We start from the raw sequence: 16,611 nt of genomic DNA on the forward strand, positions 1-16,611 counted from the left end.
ATACAAACACCCTTTTCTTTTGTTTGGTTAATACACATATACACCCTGGTTCATTTTTACTGTTGTTCCCTGAGAATGCATTTATTTACAGAAAATAACAGTTTTTACAAATTTTAAGGCACGCTCAACCCTTCATCTCTTTTTAAATGAGATCGGATCCGATCACAAAACAGGGGCCAAACAAACAAATGGTCCCAACAGTTATTTGCAGCCGTAAGTTAGTAAAATCTCGCCATCAATAACAAGGGGATGAAAAGGTATCATACCTAAAAAGGTATAATCTAATTGATAACCAATCCACTGTATTTTTCATTCAAAATTCACGTGGTAGTTAAAGTTTTCCGGGTACCGTATCTTCTGATATCATAAAAAGCGCACAACACTTAACATGTGCGGACGCTCCTACCAGCTGGGATATTATGACACTTCTCAATATAGAGAAAAAAAAAAAGAAAAAAGAAAGGGATGTGGGTAGTGGGTAGCAGATCCGATCCGGACTCCTCTTCCTATTTCGATCGCAAAATCAGTAGTAATCAATCACATACCTATAAACGGGATGAAACTTGAAAGGCAAAGAGATAGCAATATATTGGGTTTGCCGTTGGTATCCCATCCTTACCAGATTCCCACCTTAAATCCGACTCATGCCACCCCGAGTGACCCGATCAAGGCGGTTGTAATTATCACCTAACATCTGGGGTTATTTTCGTAATCTTAAAGAATTCCAAGATTTGAAATTCGAAAATGTTGCCGTTACCCAACGAGCAAGAAAGCCACCAACGGCTATAAGATTGAATTCCACCGTCTTTTAGATCATTGTTCTTCTGAGATTTTTTACCACACTGCGACAGGGAGAGAGAGAGAGAGAGAGAGAGAGAGAGAGAGAGAGAATCAAACAAAAAAACATACAAAGAATGGATCAAGGGTTCAGAGAAAACCAGAAATCTGCCATGGATGCATTCGAGAAGCTCGAAAAGGTCGGAGAAGGAACCTATGGGAAGGTTTACAGAGCAAGGGAGAAGGCTACAGGAAAGATCGTTGCCCTTAAGAAGACCCGTCTTCACGAGGATGACGAAGGAGTCCCGCCTACAACCCTCCGAGAGGTCTCCCTATTGAGAATGTTATCCAGGGATCCACATGTCGTAAGGTGATTCCTAATATCATAGGTTCCAATTGAACATTGATGACTGGTATTTCTATTTTCTTCTCTTTCTCACCTTTTAGGGTTTGGGTTTCTATCATGTTCTTGCGGTCGCATTTTTTGTCATATTAACTTAGTTGGCTCCCATGGTTTTCTTTTTGTTCTCTAGTTGATTTTGTTTCTTCGTTAAGGGCTTATTTGTTTAGGGTTGCAATCCGTTCTGTTTTCTTATTCTTAATTTTCTTTTCCCCTTACCAGTCTGCTGGCCCTTTTCCTTTCTTGTTCTCCCTCAAGCTATTTTCAATCGATTTTTTTATTATCCATTTTCCTGTTCTGTTCATGCCTCATTATGTTTAATTTTTCCTATCGTTTTTGTGTTTCATATCCACTCTTTGTTTAATCGAAAATTCCAATTATCATCTTCCTTAGATGCATTCGTTCCTTTGATGGTTTTAATTAATGGTCACTTGCGATCCTACAGATTGCTTGATGTCAAACAAGGGCAAAACAAGGAGGGGAAGACCATTCTTTATCTGGTTTTTGAATACATGGACACCGATCTCAAGAAGTATATTCGGAGTTTCAGGCAAAATGGAGACCACATTCCTGCTAAAACCGTGAAGGTGATGACACTATCAAGCTTTGAATTTCCAACTGTTTTAAAGAGTTGATTGTTGAAGGAACTTCTAATCGTTTATGTTTGATAATCAATGCAGAGCCTCATGTACCAACTGTGCAAGGGCGTTGCTTTTTGCCATGGCCACGGAGTGCTACATCGGTAAACCTTCTCCTCTACTCCTATCACTTGCGTATAATGTATGAACTTAATGACATTCTCCTACTCTTGGCATTTTTTAGAGATCTGAAGCCACACAATCTTCTGATGGATCGAAAGACAATGATGCTTAAAATAGCAGACCTTGGACTGGCTCGAGCATTTACTCTACCAGTCAAGAAATACACTCACGAGGCACGTATCTTTACTTGTCAATGTTTATTCCAAAAAAAAAAAAAAATCTCAGTTGACAAAAGAACCAATGCAATGGCCATTGCAGATCTTGACACTCTGGTACAGAGCTCCCGAAGTGCTTCTGGGAGCTACCCATTACTCAACTCCAGTGGATATGTGGTCTGTGGGCTGTATATTTGGTACGATTGTCTTGCTCATGATGATATGTGGCCTTTTACTGAGATTCCAAAGTAAGCATTTTGTCTAACGAATGTATTTCTAAATCTTACTCAGCTGAACTGGTCACAAATCAGGCACTCTTTCCAGGAGACTCCGAGCTGCAACAGCTCCTTCATATTTTCAGGTCCATTGAGCTCTGTTTCGAATATTCATTCTAACTTTACCAAGTCATCTTGCTGCTGCTCAATCACTTGACAAGTTTCATGTTGCAGACTACTGGGCACTCCGAATGAAGAAGTGTGGCCGGGAGTGAGCAAGCTAATGAACTGGCACGAATATCCTCAATGGAGCCCCCAGAATCTGTCATCAGTTGTTCCCAATCTGGATATTGATGGGCTAGATCTTCTATCGGTAAGCTACTAGCATAGTTATGATGCTGAATTCCAAAGAAAACAGTGGCTAACAAAGAATAAATCGGAGTAGACAAAATTTTCCATTACCAAATGATGATTGCATCTATGTTTATGTTTTTTGCAGAAGATGTTGCAGTACGAACCTTCCAAGCGGATCTCGGCAAAGAAAGCTTTGGAGCACCCCTACTTTGATGACCTGAACAAAGCGTACTTATAGTCTATCTCGTGGGTTTTTTTTTTTTCATGCTTTTCTCAAGCGTATCTGGTTGGTTAGGTTGGAAATTGCGTGTAATGGTTGATGATTGTTTTCAACCTACTTCAAGTGGCCTGGTTTTGTTAATCAATTCAACAAAACTGAAAGTACCTTTTTTTTTTTTTTGCTTTAGATGAAAGTTCTTTTCTGTGACATGTTTTTGCAAGTTCTATTCAAGCAGCAATTATCACCCGATCTCAGAGAGAGAGAGAGAGAGGGGGGGGGGGGGTGGAGAGACCAATTCACACTCTTGGGCGGCTCGATCCAGCCATGCTTTTTCTCTATTACCACTGTTGTGACATTCAATTTAGTTGGATTTTAGCAGTCAACACTCTGGGCATTCGACCCAACCAATTTGAGAGCGCATGGCCCTATATCGAGCCATGAAAAATGACCATTGTAACAGTTGGAAAACAAAATCAGGCTACGAGCCACATGAATAAGGTTGACCACAATGTAAGGGAAACTGAAGCTAACATATAAGTCCATAGCATGATGACAGAACATTCACTTTGACCTTCCCCAAATAATTGAGTCATCGTTCCTGCAAATTTAACAACAAAATTAATGTCAACAGAGAAAATGGATAAACAGGGTTTTGATGGGGGCAGAGAAATCTCCATTTCCACCAATTTTTTTCTTGCAGAGAAACAAACCTCAAAAGAAAGCTCTTTAAGCAATAAAGTGAATAAAAAACGTTCAAGGCTCATGGCCCAAGCATCCCCTAATTTTCCTTCTTTCTATTTTTTGGCCTGTGGTTACTTTCAACGCAAAATGTGTATGGTCATTTTATATTGATTTTTATGGGACACCACTCAAGCATGAATTAATTTGAAATTAATAGTTGAATACAAGAAATGAATCTTGAATGCAAATTAAATTTCCATCTATCTTAAAAGACAAGCCTTGGGATTTTGCCCCAAGCCTGGCTTGGGATTTTGTCTGATACAGCAAAAAGGCAGAATGGCTCATATGACCTTGAATCATATGAAATAAAAAAATTCGACTCCGGCATTTTTTTTTGAACCAGTTAGAAATTACTTTCCAGAAAAGAAAAGCACTTTGATCAATGATCTGAAATTTTGATTTCCAAATTACATCCTTTGTTAAAGAATCCTAACTAGTTCAATGGTACTTGCTGTCAATTTGTTCTAAAAAATTGTCAAATATAAACAATTTATCCTAGTGCCATAGATAATATGAATTATTCAACTTAATTGTGGTCAACTATCATTGTTATGTGTCAGATTATTTTTATCTATTAGTGTATATATTTCAACTAACCTACTTTTCAAAGTTACCCCTCTCTTTATATTCCCGTGCTCAAAGTCATGGAAGACAATCCTTTTTTGGTGGGAATCATCAAAAGATGGATGCAGTGATCAACCTACTTTTCAAAGTTACCCCTCTCTTGAACATGGGCCCAACCGAGCTTTTGCTCAAGTTGGGCCAAAAAGCTTGGGCCTAACCTAAACTCAGATTGGGCTTGGGTTGAGGCATTGAGTACATAGGTATAGGTAGATTTGTTGATGAAAGTTATACAAAAATATATTCGTAAATTCTTAAACCTGCACAGGCCCAACCAAGCCCAGCCAAACCCAGCCTAAGCCTGAACTCAGCCCAAGTTGTGTTGGGTTAAGCTCGGGTTGTTCCTAGGTTGATAAACTCAGCCCAAGCCCAAAGTTCGCATCTTAGGGTTGAGGCTGAGCCTGCGTTGACGCTCAACCTGATCCAACCTACCCAAGTTGTACCCCTAGTCTATAGATTGATAAATATGTGAAGTGGTGACAAAAAGATCCCATGCCAATATATCTTTTGCATCCTTAGGTTCATTGTAGCAGGGCTTCTATATTATCTCAACATTGGGAGTCATATAGTAATGTACTACCTATTTGTCATGATAGAAGTATTCACTTTGGAATACCTCCATTTGAGTCACCTATGTTGGGATGGCAGTAAGGGACCCACCAAACTCAAGCTAAGTAAGTGATTGAAGCATCCAAGGTGCATGGAAAACCTCCAAACTTATTGTTGCTAAAGAAAAGAACAAGACACGGAATAGCATTTATAACAGAATGCAAAGAACAGACCAGGATAACATTTATAACAAGTACCAAATATTTGCAGTTTAAACAAGAAAAGACCACTTACCTATGTTCATTGCTGGTGGAAGTGCAAATTGAAGCAGAAGAATAAACTGATATAATGGATCTGAGTGCACCCAACCAAAATGGATTGCTCCTTTGACAATGACAATTCCCAATAGAGGCAGTGCAATATATCGAACTATGATGATCCCAAATATGATAGACAACTGAACTTTTGACTTTTGTAAACCTGAATAAAATCAATACGAAGAAATCATAGCTGAAAGATAACTTCTTGAATCATATAATTATATGTTGTGTTAACAGTAGCATGCACATGTTCTTTTTTGCTCTTTCCTTAATTTATGTGAAACCTTTACATGCATATATAATAGTTGAAGTGCTGGTCAATGGTTAATTGATACCTAACCATTCTTCAAAATCTGTCTCCTAGAGATCGATGTGTAGCTTAAGATCAGTTTGGTTTTCTCTTATATCAAAGTCATGAGATCAAAGGGGCCTTTAAAGCACTAATTTCAATAACCCGAAGCCTGTTTATGGAGCAAAGAAGTTGTGATCAATCTTTCTTTTACTGGTGCATGAAACCCCTAAACAAGTGCATTGGATTTCCCAACAGCCCTGAGAGAGACAGGAGAAATAAACAAAGCAACATCATGTCACTTTGAGTATGCTGTTTAAATTAAACCTCTTCAGGTATGTCAAAAAGGAGGATGCAAGAACAATTTGAAGATGCTTTCTTTCTGCCACAGAGGATGGTATATCACCACCTTTGAGTGATCCTCTTTTTCCCACTTCTGATCTCACTGAGTTCACCTGCTTGACCATTTAGGGTTTCTGTCTGTGCATAATGTTATTGCTGCTACACTTGATTCCATATATACCTTCTAGTCTTCTACTTATTAGCAGGTTGCAACAATATTGTGTCGGAAATAGTCGTGTATACCAACATCAGCAATGATACTTGGGAGATGGTTCCATCCCTCTTATAGGTAATAAATGGGTATTCTCAGTTAAATTGTAGTCAGATGGGAAGATAGACTGGTACAAAGATTGACTGGAGCACAAGATTATGTATTTCTACACAGCCATTTAAAAAACACTGTCTACATGAAGCCTCATTGACAATTCCCTGGTCTACAAACTCAAGAAATCCCTTAGAAAAAGCTCGTAAGGCTTGGTGAGCTGTTCAGATAGGTCATTACTAGAGTTTGTTGTTCACGAAAAAAAAAAGACGACTTCTCCTTATTCATTTGTCAAAGGCTCTAGTACTATGACTTTTCTTCTGATGTTCTCCTATATTTCGATGGTGTCTTGATTACAAGATATGACACTAAGGGAATTCAGCATTTATAGCCAGTCACAATAAAATATCTCTTTCAAAATGAAAGATTCAAGACCTCTTGGAGGTGTACTATACTACTTGTGGGTCGTTTGGGAACCAGAGGAAGTATGCCGTAGTTTTACATAAATTGGAAAATTTTACCAATGAGAAACATGCTCAGTTGCTCACACACCTATGCAGCTGAATCTAAGGATGATGGTGAGCTCTTGGTAGATTCTAAATTCTATCTCATCTTTTTCAGTCTCATCTACCTTACAATTCTACACTCCATCTCTGTTTGTGTCTACCTCACATCAATCAGACCTCATGTAGTTACAAGCCAGTGTTATTTTTCCCTTTATCATCATCTTTTCATCTTAAAAGCCTATTCTCTTATGTTGATACTGATAGAGTTAGTTGCCCTGATGCACTTCACTCCCCACAGCCTTGTGTATCTTCTTTTGTTAATTTCTTGGAAGTGTAAGAAGCATCCTACAGTGTCTAATCTTCCTACAAGCTGAATAGAGCAATGTCCTCAGCCCTGGAATGAAATTGTTTGGTTTAAAGGGTTGTTTCCTGAACTGAACATTACACTACCCACAGGATTGTGTATCTTCTTTCGTTAATTTCTTGGAAGTGCAAGAAGCAGCCTATGGTGTCTAATCTTCCTACAAGCTGAATATAGAGCAATGTCCTCATCCCTGGAATGAAATTGTTTGCTTTAAAGGGTTGTTTCCTGAACTGAACATTACACTTACTTTCTCAACTCCGCTATATGCTAAAAAATTAGCAATATTAAGATTGCCTCCAACCCAATCTTTGATGAGAGCACCAAACACGTTGTAAGTGGATTGCCACTTCATGCATGATCAGTATCATGTTAGGATTATTTCTCCCCTTTACATAACTATAAATTTCAAGATTATAGATGCCTTTACTAAACCTGTGACTTGCTCACATCATAAATCTCTCATTAGCAAACTGATAGTGACCAACATCAGTTTGAGGAGCGTGAAGAAAACACAGCTGAAGGATAGTATCACAGTAGCATGTATATATGTGTAATTGCTATTCTATTTAACTCGTTTCTTAATTATTTTTTAGCCCCACTCAGGGGCGTCTTAGCAATTGGTCTGACCTAGCAACCATCCAGTTAACACAGGTCACATGAGGAATATATGAAAGCAATAAACATCAAAGAATAATTACCCTTAAGAAGATTTGCTCCCATTACCAGGCTGACACTTGGGATGGCTCCGTCACTGTAAATCATGTGGAGAACAGAAAGAACTGTAAGCAAGCATTCAATGTCAAGAATTGACATGACATAACATAAAACTTTTGTGTGTGAACACGGAAGAGAAGATAGTTCTTAGAGGTTTGATACTTCAAGGTTGTTCCTTGAGAAGCTTCCATGAAGTTCACCTTTAGCGAGACTAAATCCATAAGTCTGATAAATGTTATAGCACTGTTTAGGGCACAGTCATTTGGGGGTTGCTCACACAGATCTATCATGTGTAAGATAGGGCATGGGTATATATGTTATTCATATGTATTTTATACACACACACACACACACACACACACACACACACACACACATATATATATATATGTTATTTTATGCTATGTTTTATGTTATATATAAATATTATAATATGGCACCTATAATACATATTATATAATTTTATAATATGGGAATATATTATATAATGTATAAAATAAATTTTATACACATGGATGTGAAGTTTAATTGGGTAAAAAGAACTGCAAATGGGTTTGCTGATGTATTAGCAAAGCAAGGAGTGGGAAGGAGTCATATGTTTTGGGATCAGTTGCAATAGCTAATTTATAATATGAAGAGTTAAGAAAGTTTACCTCTCCTGCTCTTGTAATTGTTCTGTTTTAATTTAATGAAATTCTGTTATTGATAAAAAAATTTATACACATATTATATGATATATAATTTAAAATGTTATATACATGTAATATTTTACACATAAAAACCTTAGGCGCAGAATCAGGCCGGGGCTTATGTTCCAGGCCCAAGCTATATTAGAGCTGAAACATGGGGGTAGATCTTATGTCATAAATGTCTGGAAATATAAATATATTAGAGCTGAAACATGAAATACTAAAGCAAGAACAAATCATTGCATGGACATAAAGGAGTGTGATGGTAATCCTTGTACCTCAGCAAAGAAGCAGAGTCTCCAATTACATGAAGAGGTGCTGTCTCACCAATCATAGCCCTTCGAATTTGGGGGATAATTCCAACAACAAACCCGACAACCTACCATATATATAAAAACTAGTTTACATTAAAAGGTATCTCCTAAATTTTAGTGAATATTAGTCAAGGTTGGACAACAAAAGTCCAGTGAAGGTCGCACACATGGAAAGAAACCACATACAAAGTGAAAAATATAAAGGGGTACAGGAACTCAGGGAGTAGATGGTTCACTCTAGAAGTTTAATTGTAGATCTACTTGAAAAATTACAAAAAGAATATACATCCACAAGTAGGGATGTCAATGGGCTTTGAAAGTCTGATACCTGGCTCAACATCTGATCTAATTATTATCACAGATTTCAATGTTACAACTTGCATCCAGTTAATAACTGGATTGGATGCAGATTTAACCCCAGTCGATCCGATTAAAATCCAAGTTCAATTAAAAATTATTATATATCTATGTAGTATAGTTGTGTATATAGATATTATACACAATTATATAGAGCTTAAGACTAATAAATTTAATAGTTTATATTTATACACATTTATTATACATTATAATTTAAAAGTACTTGGTTTTTTAAAACTTTCTATTTTTTTCATATTAAGAACAATATGATTAGTGAAGATTAAATCTGGTATGAATTCGACATATTGGATTTTGGATCCACAGATTTGATAATCATATAGGATGTGGATGTAGCTGGATCCAATCCAATTATAGTCCTATCCACAATAACATTTCTTTCAATATTATCTAAGATTTAGTGTCTTGCAGCACTGGGGTACAACCATTTATCAGTGTCTTTTCCTATCATGTTGTTTTATGGTCTAGCTGAGCTAGACCACATGATTTATGCGGTACATTGGTATACTCCAAAGTAGTTGAAAATCACAATTCAGTGGATATAGGCCCATTTCTTCTTAACCAGAATTGAAGTCAAACAGGATGTCTGGTGGTTCATGAAAATAGAAAATGGTTAAAATCGTAAAAAAAAAAAAAAAGGACCTGGAATGGTTCTCATGGTTCAATGACTTGGATGACCCAGTTTTTAAACATTGATAGGACCCCACTATTTGATAGTTGCTCTTAGAGCACATCATAGAGAGAGCCACTCAGATCAAATGATCATTTTGAGAAAGGTTAACAGATTTTATTAAGAGTTAACTGAGATAAGTTAACAGAACAGAGTACAAGGCCTTGGAAGGCATGAACAGAATTACACAGGCAGAAAAACATCAGAAAACATATTAGCTCTATGGGCTCCAGATTTGGCTAAGCTGTCAGCTACAGTGTTTAATTCCCTAGGAATCCAAACCAGCTTCACATTCAGGGTATTTAGAATATCTCTGGTTTCAGTCAACAGATGAGCAAGCCTCCAAGGACCTCCAGTCCTCTGCCTTAACCAGTTTATTGTATTAGATGAATCACCCTCGATTGATAAGAGATCAGATGATCATGGCCATTTGACCAATAGACCCATTTCCAATCCTTTTGCAGTTTCTTCTAATTTTACTTATAACTGGCACCCAGGAAAAAGGGATACAACTGCAGGTACAATGACCTGATTGAATCTATGTAACAAGGGATACTCTGTTATCTAAAAATTAGTGTAGAATCTTTGTTGCATGGTTAACATCAAAATCTGTTTAACCAAAAAAACAAAAAGAATGAGTTTCAGAAAATAAAAAGCATACCGCTCCAGCAGTTGAAGGTGCGAACAATGCCTTCAGGTTGATCTTTCCACAAAGATTCTTTAAATGTTTTTTAATCTTAACAGAAATTGGCACCTGTCATGAAACCTAGGAATTTGTCAAATATTTACTTTCTCTCAAATTACTTATCAATTGAGAGCAGAAAGGAAACATCAAGTTGTGAACATATTATAGAAAGCTTGCAAATTAATACAAATAAAATATTGCAGTTAGTCCCGACAGTATGCATTTAATAATCCATGGAAGTTATGATGCAGATACAGAAAACACAGAAAAAGCTTGGGTGAGCAAGTAGACATACCCTAGTGATAGTTCTAATTATTTAAAAAGGTTCCTTTATCTTAGCCACATTTGCCTCAAGAATAGAAGATGGCAAGAAGAGCATAGCAGGCCCAAATTCCCATGTTCCTAAAGTGGGTAGGAGTGGGGAAGAGAGAGGCACATGAGGCATCAAGGTAATTGAGTTTGGACATGGGTGGGCTTTACAATTTCAACTAACCTTCAAAAGTGTAATTCCAATCACATTCTCAAGTTTCAAAAAGGAGTAGAATATGGGAAATACAACTGGTGCTTCACCTTAAAAATAGTAAGGTGTGTTCCCCTAATATAGTAACATATAAGCAAACATCTGCTTTAAGGGCTCACTGGTCCTATTATTCACATGTGAAAGCGCCACAGTTGTAATTGAATGTAAGTAATTTGATCACAATGGAATGAAAAGTTTAGTTTCAGAGCTTTTTGTGGTACTATACTCCTTATTCTAATCTATGTTCTAATTTCTGTTCATACTTCAAATATCTTTTCTTCTACCTATTCTCATGTTCAGAGTCAAGTATTCCTCTATTTAGTGAAGCAGAACAATGGTCAACATTTCACAACATAGGAACAAATTTCAAGAAGATGTAAGATACCAAAGGACAGAAATATAAAAGTAATGCATGGAACAACCTCTGTGTTTCTTTCATATGTGGTGAAGTGCAGGGAAAATTGATCTTCATAGTTGTCAGAGATCAAATAGTCTTTTGAAGGAAGTAGTGCTTCTGTGGAACTTCCCACGGGAATCTCTGAGGATTTTTTAGGGGACTCTGAAGTAATTATGGATTCATTTACTTCAACACCTTTTGAGCTCCTTGAATATATTCGCACAATATTGAAGACGTAAGACCATAAGTAAACAGCCCCTATCTGAGGAAAAACAATCAGGAACAAAAGACACTTGAAGGTCAGTTTCCCATGTTCAAGCACAATATGGCACATTTAGAGTGTTGAAGAGAAACACTTCAGTGGGTACAAAATGTCTGGTTCAATAGTTCAACAATTGCCCATACATCAGAAAACAAGATTTTATATATAAATGGTATACTTGTTTTATTATGAGCATTATATATAAGATGTAAGGAAAGATTTAAAGTTTTTCATTCAATAAACACCACAAGCATTACCAAATATGAGAAAACTAGTCAACAAAGTAATCAGTGAGGAAAAACTAAATGGTAGACACCTAAACTTTTGTTTGGTTAGTAAAACTAAATAAGAGAAGTTAGGAAGATGTAATAATTACTAAAACCGGAAAAACATCTTGCACATTATTCTAGCAGTAAGGCATCATATTACCTATATTTTATTGATTTTGATTCTTAACTGTTAGTGCCATTTCTCCAAATAATTGTTACTACATCGATATGTCCTGAGTATGAGACACGCCTTTTAAACTTTATAAGCTCATTTTACATGTTATCAAATTGGACCTCTCAAAATTTCCATGTCTGAAAAAGATGTATTTGTGCGCTAGTTGAACAGAATATGTATATTCTTTTTAGCAAAATTAGTATATTAACTTAAGAAATAGACATTCTGAACAGAAAAGAGTGAGATGTGGCCAGCTAGATAAACGAGTCACACCTGATCAACATCGACATATAACACATAATGAAAGTAATGTGTTTCCAAGAAATCATGCATTAATCCACTTTGCTTTACTATTCAATTATCAGTATATATATATATTTCGGCAAGCTATTTCAGAGAGTTTTACCGCCATAGAAAGTGAAGAATAGGCCATGCCATATTTATAGCAAACATCATTTGCTCCAAATGGACTGCCTTTCTCTCTACAGACTGCTGGAATGATGATAAGAAGCATATTTCCCAAATTCCCTGTCCACATCAACCCAAATAAAAATGCATGAGAATTGAGATGGTACATGATGCAATTGACTTTACTTCAGGACTATGTGCCTTTTCAATGTAGTGCAGCAGTACATGTCATTTATGCAATTCATACACAATTCACTGATCCATATGAAAGACATTGTACAAGGGTAAAGAAACTTTCACCTGTTGGGAAGACATTATTTGTAGCCAATCTACATGATATTGTTTACAAATTATGAGGATATACTAAGCAATATACAAGAAATTACCTGCAGAACAACAACCAAGGATAAGGCCTCTTAAATTTGAAGGAGCCTTTGTGATTTGTATAACCATCCATCCCATTGCTGAACCAATGATAAATGTGAGAAGAATATTGAATGGCATGAACCACCTAAACATATAACCAAAATTTACTCAGAATACCAAGAAAATAAATGGCAAAGCAACTAGAAGTCAATACAATATAATTTGTATGAACTGAAGTAGTAATCAGGAATAAAAATACTTTGTAATTTGTGCAAACTCAAATAGTAATCAGGATCAAAGATACTCACAACATAACCATGCTTTCAAATGTTATTGTTTTAGCTAGGTTGATAGCCACAAGTGCTGGATTGAACACAAAGAAAACAACCTGTTCGTGAGTAAAAATTTTCTTGTTAGTTTTAAAGAAGGAATGAAGAGGAACTCCATAGTAGAACTGGAAATAATGGCACGTGAATGTCTTCCCATGTGACACCTAAAATCTCAGACTAACATGCAATCACACATCCAAGAAGCCTGGATTAATTCCCCAAGCACTAACTAACAAAGTGCTATTGTCCTCTCCATAACACTTTAAGTTTAAACCAATGAAGACAAATTATAGGTATAAGATGAAGGCAACTAAAAACAACTTACACGATTCAAATGCTTCCTTGCATCTTCCCCCAAAATATCCATGCGATCTATTGCAAGAAAAGATCCTACACCAGTCACTATAAGAACTTTGAGGACTGGTATTGTTGCAACAACAAAAAGATCCAGGAGCTCCATATTTTGATTCTTTAAAGTACTCGTCCCCTCCTATACAGAGAGAAAACTAAAAAACTTCAATATAGGCTTTCTGCACAAAATATGCTTTTTATCATTATGTTAACACACATTCGAAAATGCAAGAGAAGAACAAAGGGATGTCAGTTGGCGGACTCCAAATAGTTGGGATTAAGGTTGAGATGAGTTTAGGATAAGAGAAGAGGATACCAAGGCACTGCTCTAATTTGAAGGCATTTTGAATTGAAATTAACTAAGACACTCAACTTACTCGAGAAAATCCGGTAATTTTAGGAGGAGAGATGGAGAGATTTATGCTCAGTGAAACAAAAGGTGTTTGCCACTAGAGATAGAATCAAATCTCGAGGTTAAGAACTATAGCAGTATTCCACTATTCCTTGCTCCCCTGAGCATTGAACTTCCAAACAACCTCGACCTACCTACAATCTTGGCTGAAGAAACGCAATCGCATCATTAACATAGTCCCAAAAAAATAAAAAAATAAAAAAATACAATAAAATGGTTATATTTAAAAAATGGAAACAGGGGCTACCCTTAAGTTGAACGGTTTACATTTTCTTTTCTATTTCTTTGTCTTCTTTTTTTTCCTTTTCCATTACAGGTTCCTGAAAGAAAAATATTAAGACTGTTGCAGAAGAAGGATTGGAAAATATTGATCATACCAGAAACTTAGTACAAAGATTTACCACAGAAGAAAATTAAGAAAAAAAAACATTTCCAGTAAGGCAGTGAGGTTTATTTTCATGTAAGAATTCAAAGAAGTAATATGAAGTTTTCAGCACATCAAACAGGAATTCCGCAAAAGATATCTGCTTAAAACTTACGTAGAAAGAGAAATTCACCAGTCTTAACAGAATAAGGAAAGCAAAACTCGAAGAAACAAAAGCTCTCTTCCTTGTCTCTTTGCCGTCTTTCTATATTTCTGCATTAAGAAGAATAATAAAAAAACAAGGCAACTAGAAACCCGATGCAAAACTTCAAGTGTGAACTCAAAATGAAGAAATGGATATCTACATCGATCAAGTACCAGCTAGACGTAATTTGCAGACTGAACAGAACGAAAGAGAGGAATACAAAATTGTCCACCATAAAGATAAATAATATTCTAGGACGAGCTGAAGCAACTGGGCCTCTAGGAATGAAAGTAAAATTATAAACTCAGAGTGGGTCATGGGTGAGACAAAATTTACATGAAACCGATATTGAAATACCTACCACGTCGGTGTTATTATCATCTCTGTATTTTCATCATCTCATCTCGGAAGAAAATTAAGAGAGAGAGAGAGAGAGAGAGAGAGAGAGAGAGTGAGGAGCATTGTATTGAGGAAGGAAAAGCAGAGTAGTTGCGGGTAAGATCATCCAACCAACCAGTCAACAAGACGGTGAGGCAGGCAGGTGCAGGTGCAGGTGCGAGGAGGGCAGCTTGAGTGCGAAGGTTCGCGCCTTGCGCGTATACTGAGTAACGACAGGGGACTACTATTGCATTGTCCGTCCGTCCGCCGTGGTTTATTCTAAACGGTTATCAACATCATTAACTAAAAAGCCGGTGCACACGTCACGGTGGGTCCCTTGTTTTGATAGCATGCAGCCACCTGGGGAGTGGGGACCGATTCCATGGTTTTTTACACATTTCATTGGATTAACTGAATCCTCCTATTATACTATTATGCATGTGGGAACTGGGAACTGGGGACTGTCCGACCGGCGACTGGAAGGTGGGGACAGGATAAGATGCACGTGACATCCACCTTCCTTATAGCTTAGCCTAGCCCTTGCCCCTTGGGTACTTACTGATTACTACTTACTACAGCTTAGTTAGCCTAGCACGGAGAGCCTCTGCCTCTGCCTCTGTCCACACACTTAGAAACGAACAACTTTTGACTCACCAAAAACACATGCAGACACACACTGTCTAGGAAGATTACTAGAAGAATAAGAGTTTAAAAGATGGTATGATTACTTAATTTTCTTTCTTTTTTTTTTGGGTCATGGGTGGTAAAACTCGAAAAGCTTAGGAAAAAATAAACCACATAATAATGAGCTGTCGGAGCACATGAAACAGATGAAAGCCTAGGCCTAGGCAAGTTTTTATACGGCAAGCAATCTTGCAATTTGTATGATCATCGTGGGTCCCACTGTGAGAAGCTGGAGGTTGGAGCTTCAGGGTTTTTTTCCTTTTCAGACCGTGGAATTTCCAACAGTGTTCTCTTTGAATTGATGGAGTTCGGGATGAGAGATTGAAAGACAATAAAGAGATTCAAGGGAGGTTTTTTTTTTCGAGTTTTAAATAAGGTTATTTTTGTAAAATTGTATGTTTTAAATAAGGTTTTTTGTCGAGTTTTTAAATAAGGTTATTTTTGTAAAATTGTATATTTTAAATAAGGTATTTTTTTTTTTGTAAAATTGTATATTCTAAATAAGGTTTTTTCTTTTTGTAAAATTGTATATTCTAAATAAGGTTTTTTATCGAATTTGAAATCAAAGTTTAAATAATGGGTATTTGGGAAAAAAAAACTAATGCATTAACCAAACGTTTTTCATCTGAGTCAGTGATGGAAGAGAGGTTTTTGTCAAATTTTTAAAAAATTCAAAGGAGATATTTATTAAAATAAAACTAAAATATATATTTTTATTATTGTCAGAAACTTTAGAGAATTTTTTCTTATATATTTTATTCAATAAATTAAAGAAATTTTTACTATTCAGTCCACCTCTAGGTGGAATTAGGAATTTTCCTTGGTGGATTGAATACTAAATTTGTAGGCAGGATGTGGTTTATAAGAGGAGCTGCAAAAAAAAAAAAATCTGAGGGGGTTCGACAATCCCTAAATAAAAATCGCCTGGCACCGTAACACAGGACAGTACTCAAAACCCCATGAAAGGAGGAGGATCGCTTCTCCTGGACGCAAGTAAAAGCAGATTTGCAAACTCATAATGATTAATGAAGAGCCATCATTCATACATGTTGAATTTGGATTTATTACATTCAATTCAATTGTACGTTTCTGGCTGTCATTTAGAATTCATGTAGAAAATTCCTGAATGGTCCTAGAATATTCATTCCGGCTGCGATTGGATTCGGTA

The 16,611-nt window shown here is 36.5% G+C and overlaps 2 protein-coding genes across 25 annotated transcripts; one reads left to right on the forward strand and one right to left on the reverse strand.

Annotated features, from left to right (window-relative positions):
- The first annotated feature begins 798 nt into the window (after positions 1 to 798).
- Positions 799 to 3,089, forward strand: LOC148849691 (cell division control protein 2 homolog D). The gene is made up of 8 exons (XM_088945431.1): positions 799 to 1,147; positions 1,623 to 1,764; positions 1,858 to 1,919; positions 2,000 to 2,111; positions 2,197 to 2,290; positions 2,385 to 2,454; positions 2,543 to 2,681; positions 2,808 to 3,089. Exons 1-8 carry the CDS (start codon positions 915 to 917, stop codon positions 2,898 to 2,900), a joined length of 945 nt encoding a protein of 314 aa, XP_088801557.1. The 5' UTR covers positions 799 to 914; the 3' UTR covers positions 2,901 to 3,089.
- A 97-nt stretch (positions 3,090 to 3,186) lies between these two features.
- Positions 3,187 to 15,010, reverse strand: LOC148849692 (protein PIN-LIKES 3-like). 24 transcript variants are annotated; one of them, XM_088945415.1, is made up of 15 exons: positions 14,743 to 14,816; positions 14,555 to 14,659; positions 14,370 to 14,449; positions 14,060 to 14,132; positions 13,778 to 13,958; positions 13,375 to 13,539; positions 13,029 to 13,108; positions 12,741 to 12,865; positions 12,353 to 12,474; positions 11,266 to 11,502; positions 10,300 to 10,392; positions 8,558 to 8,658; positions 7,575 to 7,627; positions 5,088 to 5,273; positions 3,187 to 3,480 (listed from the first exon to the last, which is right to left on the reverse strand). In XM_088945415.1, exons 6-15 carry the CDS (start codon positions 13,507 to 13,509, stop codon positions 3,356 to 3,358), a joined length of 1,257 nt encoding a protein of 418 aa, XP_088801541.1. In that variant the 5' UTR covers positions 13,510 to 13,539; positions 13,778 to 13,958; positions 14,060 to 14,132; positions 14,370 to 14,449; positions 14,555 to 14,659; positions 14,743 to 14,816; the 3' UTR covers positions 3,187 to 3,355. The 24 variants fall into 24 exon arrangements, with proteins under 24 accessions (XP_088801541.1, XP_088801532.1, XP_088801537.1 ...); XM_088945406.1 differs by having other exon boundaries at positions 14,352 to 14,449; positions 14,743 to 14,807; XM_088945411.1 differs by having other exon boundaries at positions 14,080 to 14,132; positions 14,352 to 14,449; positions 14,743 to 14,777.
- Positions 15,011 to 16,611: the final 1,601 nt, after the last annotated feature.

The sequence above is a fragment of the Nelumbo lutea genome, chromosome 5 (genome assembly GCF_056320005.1).
Source record: "Nelumbo lutea isolate HS-2025 chromosome 5, American lotus-T2T, whole genome shotgun sequence".
Lineage (NCBI taxonomy): Eukaryota > Viridiplantae > Streptophyta > Magnoliopsida > Proteales > Nelumbonaceae > Nelumbo > Nelumbo lutea.

Coding starts and splice junctions, on each gene's coding strand:
- LOC148849691 (XM_088945431.1), top strand. CDS start 915: ATGGATCAAGGGTTCAGAGAAAACCAGAAATCTGCCATGGATGCATTC. Junction 2,455..2,542: donor CAGCTCCTTCATATTTTCAG/GTCCATTGAGCT, acceptor TTCATGTTGCAG/ACTACTGGGCACTCCGAATG. Junction 2,682..2,807: donor ATGGGCTAGATCTTCTATCG/GTAAGCTACTAG, acceptor TGTTTTTTGCAG/AAGATGTTGCAGTACGAACC.
- LOC148849692 (XM_088945414.1), bottom strand. CDS start 13,509: ATGGAGCTCCTGGATCTTTTTGTTGTTGCAACAATACCAGTCCTCAAA. Junction 12,475..12,740: donor CCTTGGTTGTTGTTCTGCAG/GTAATTTCTTGT, acceptor TGATGTGGACAG/GGAATTTGGGAAATATGCTT. Junction 5,274..7,574: donor GGGAGCAAATCTTCTTAAGG/GTAATTATTCTT, acceptor GATTTTATTCAG/GTTTACAAAAGTCAAAAGTT.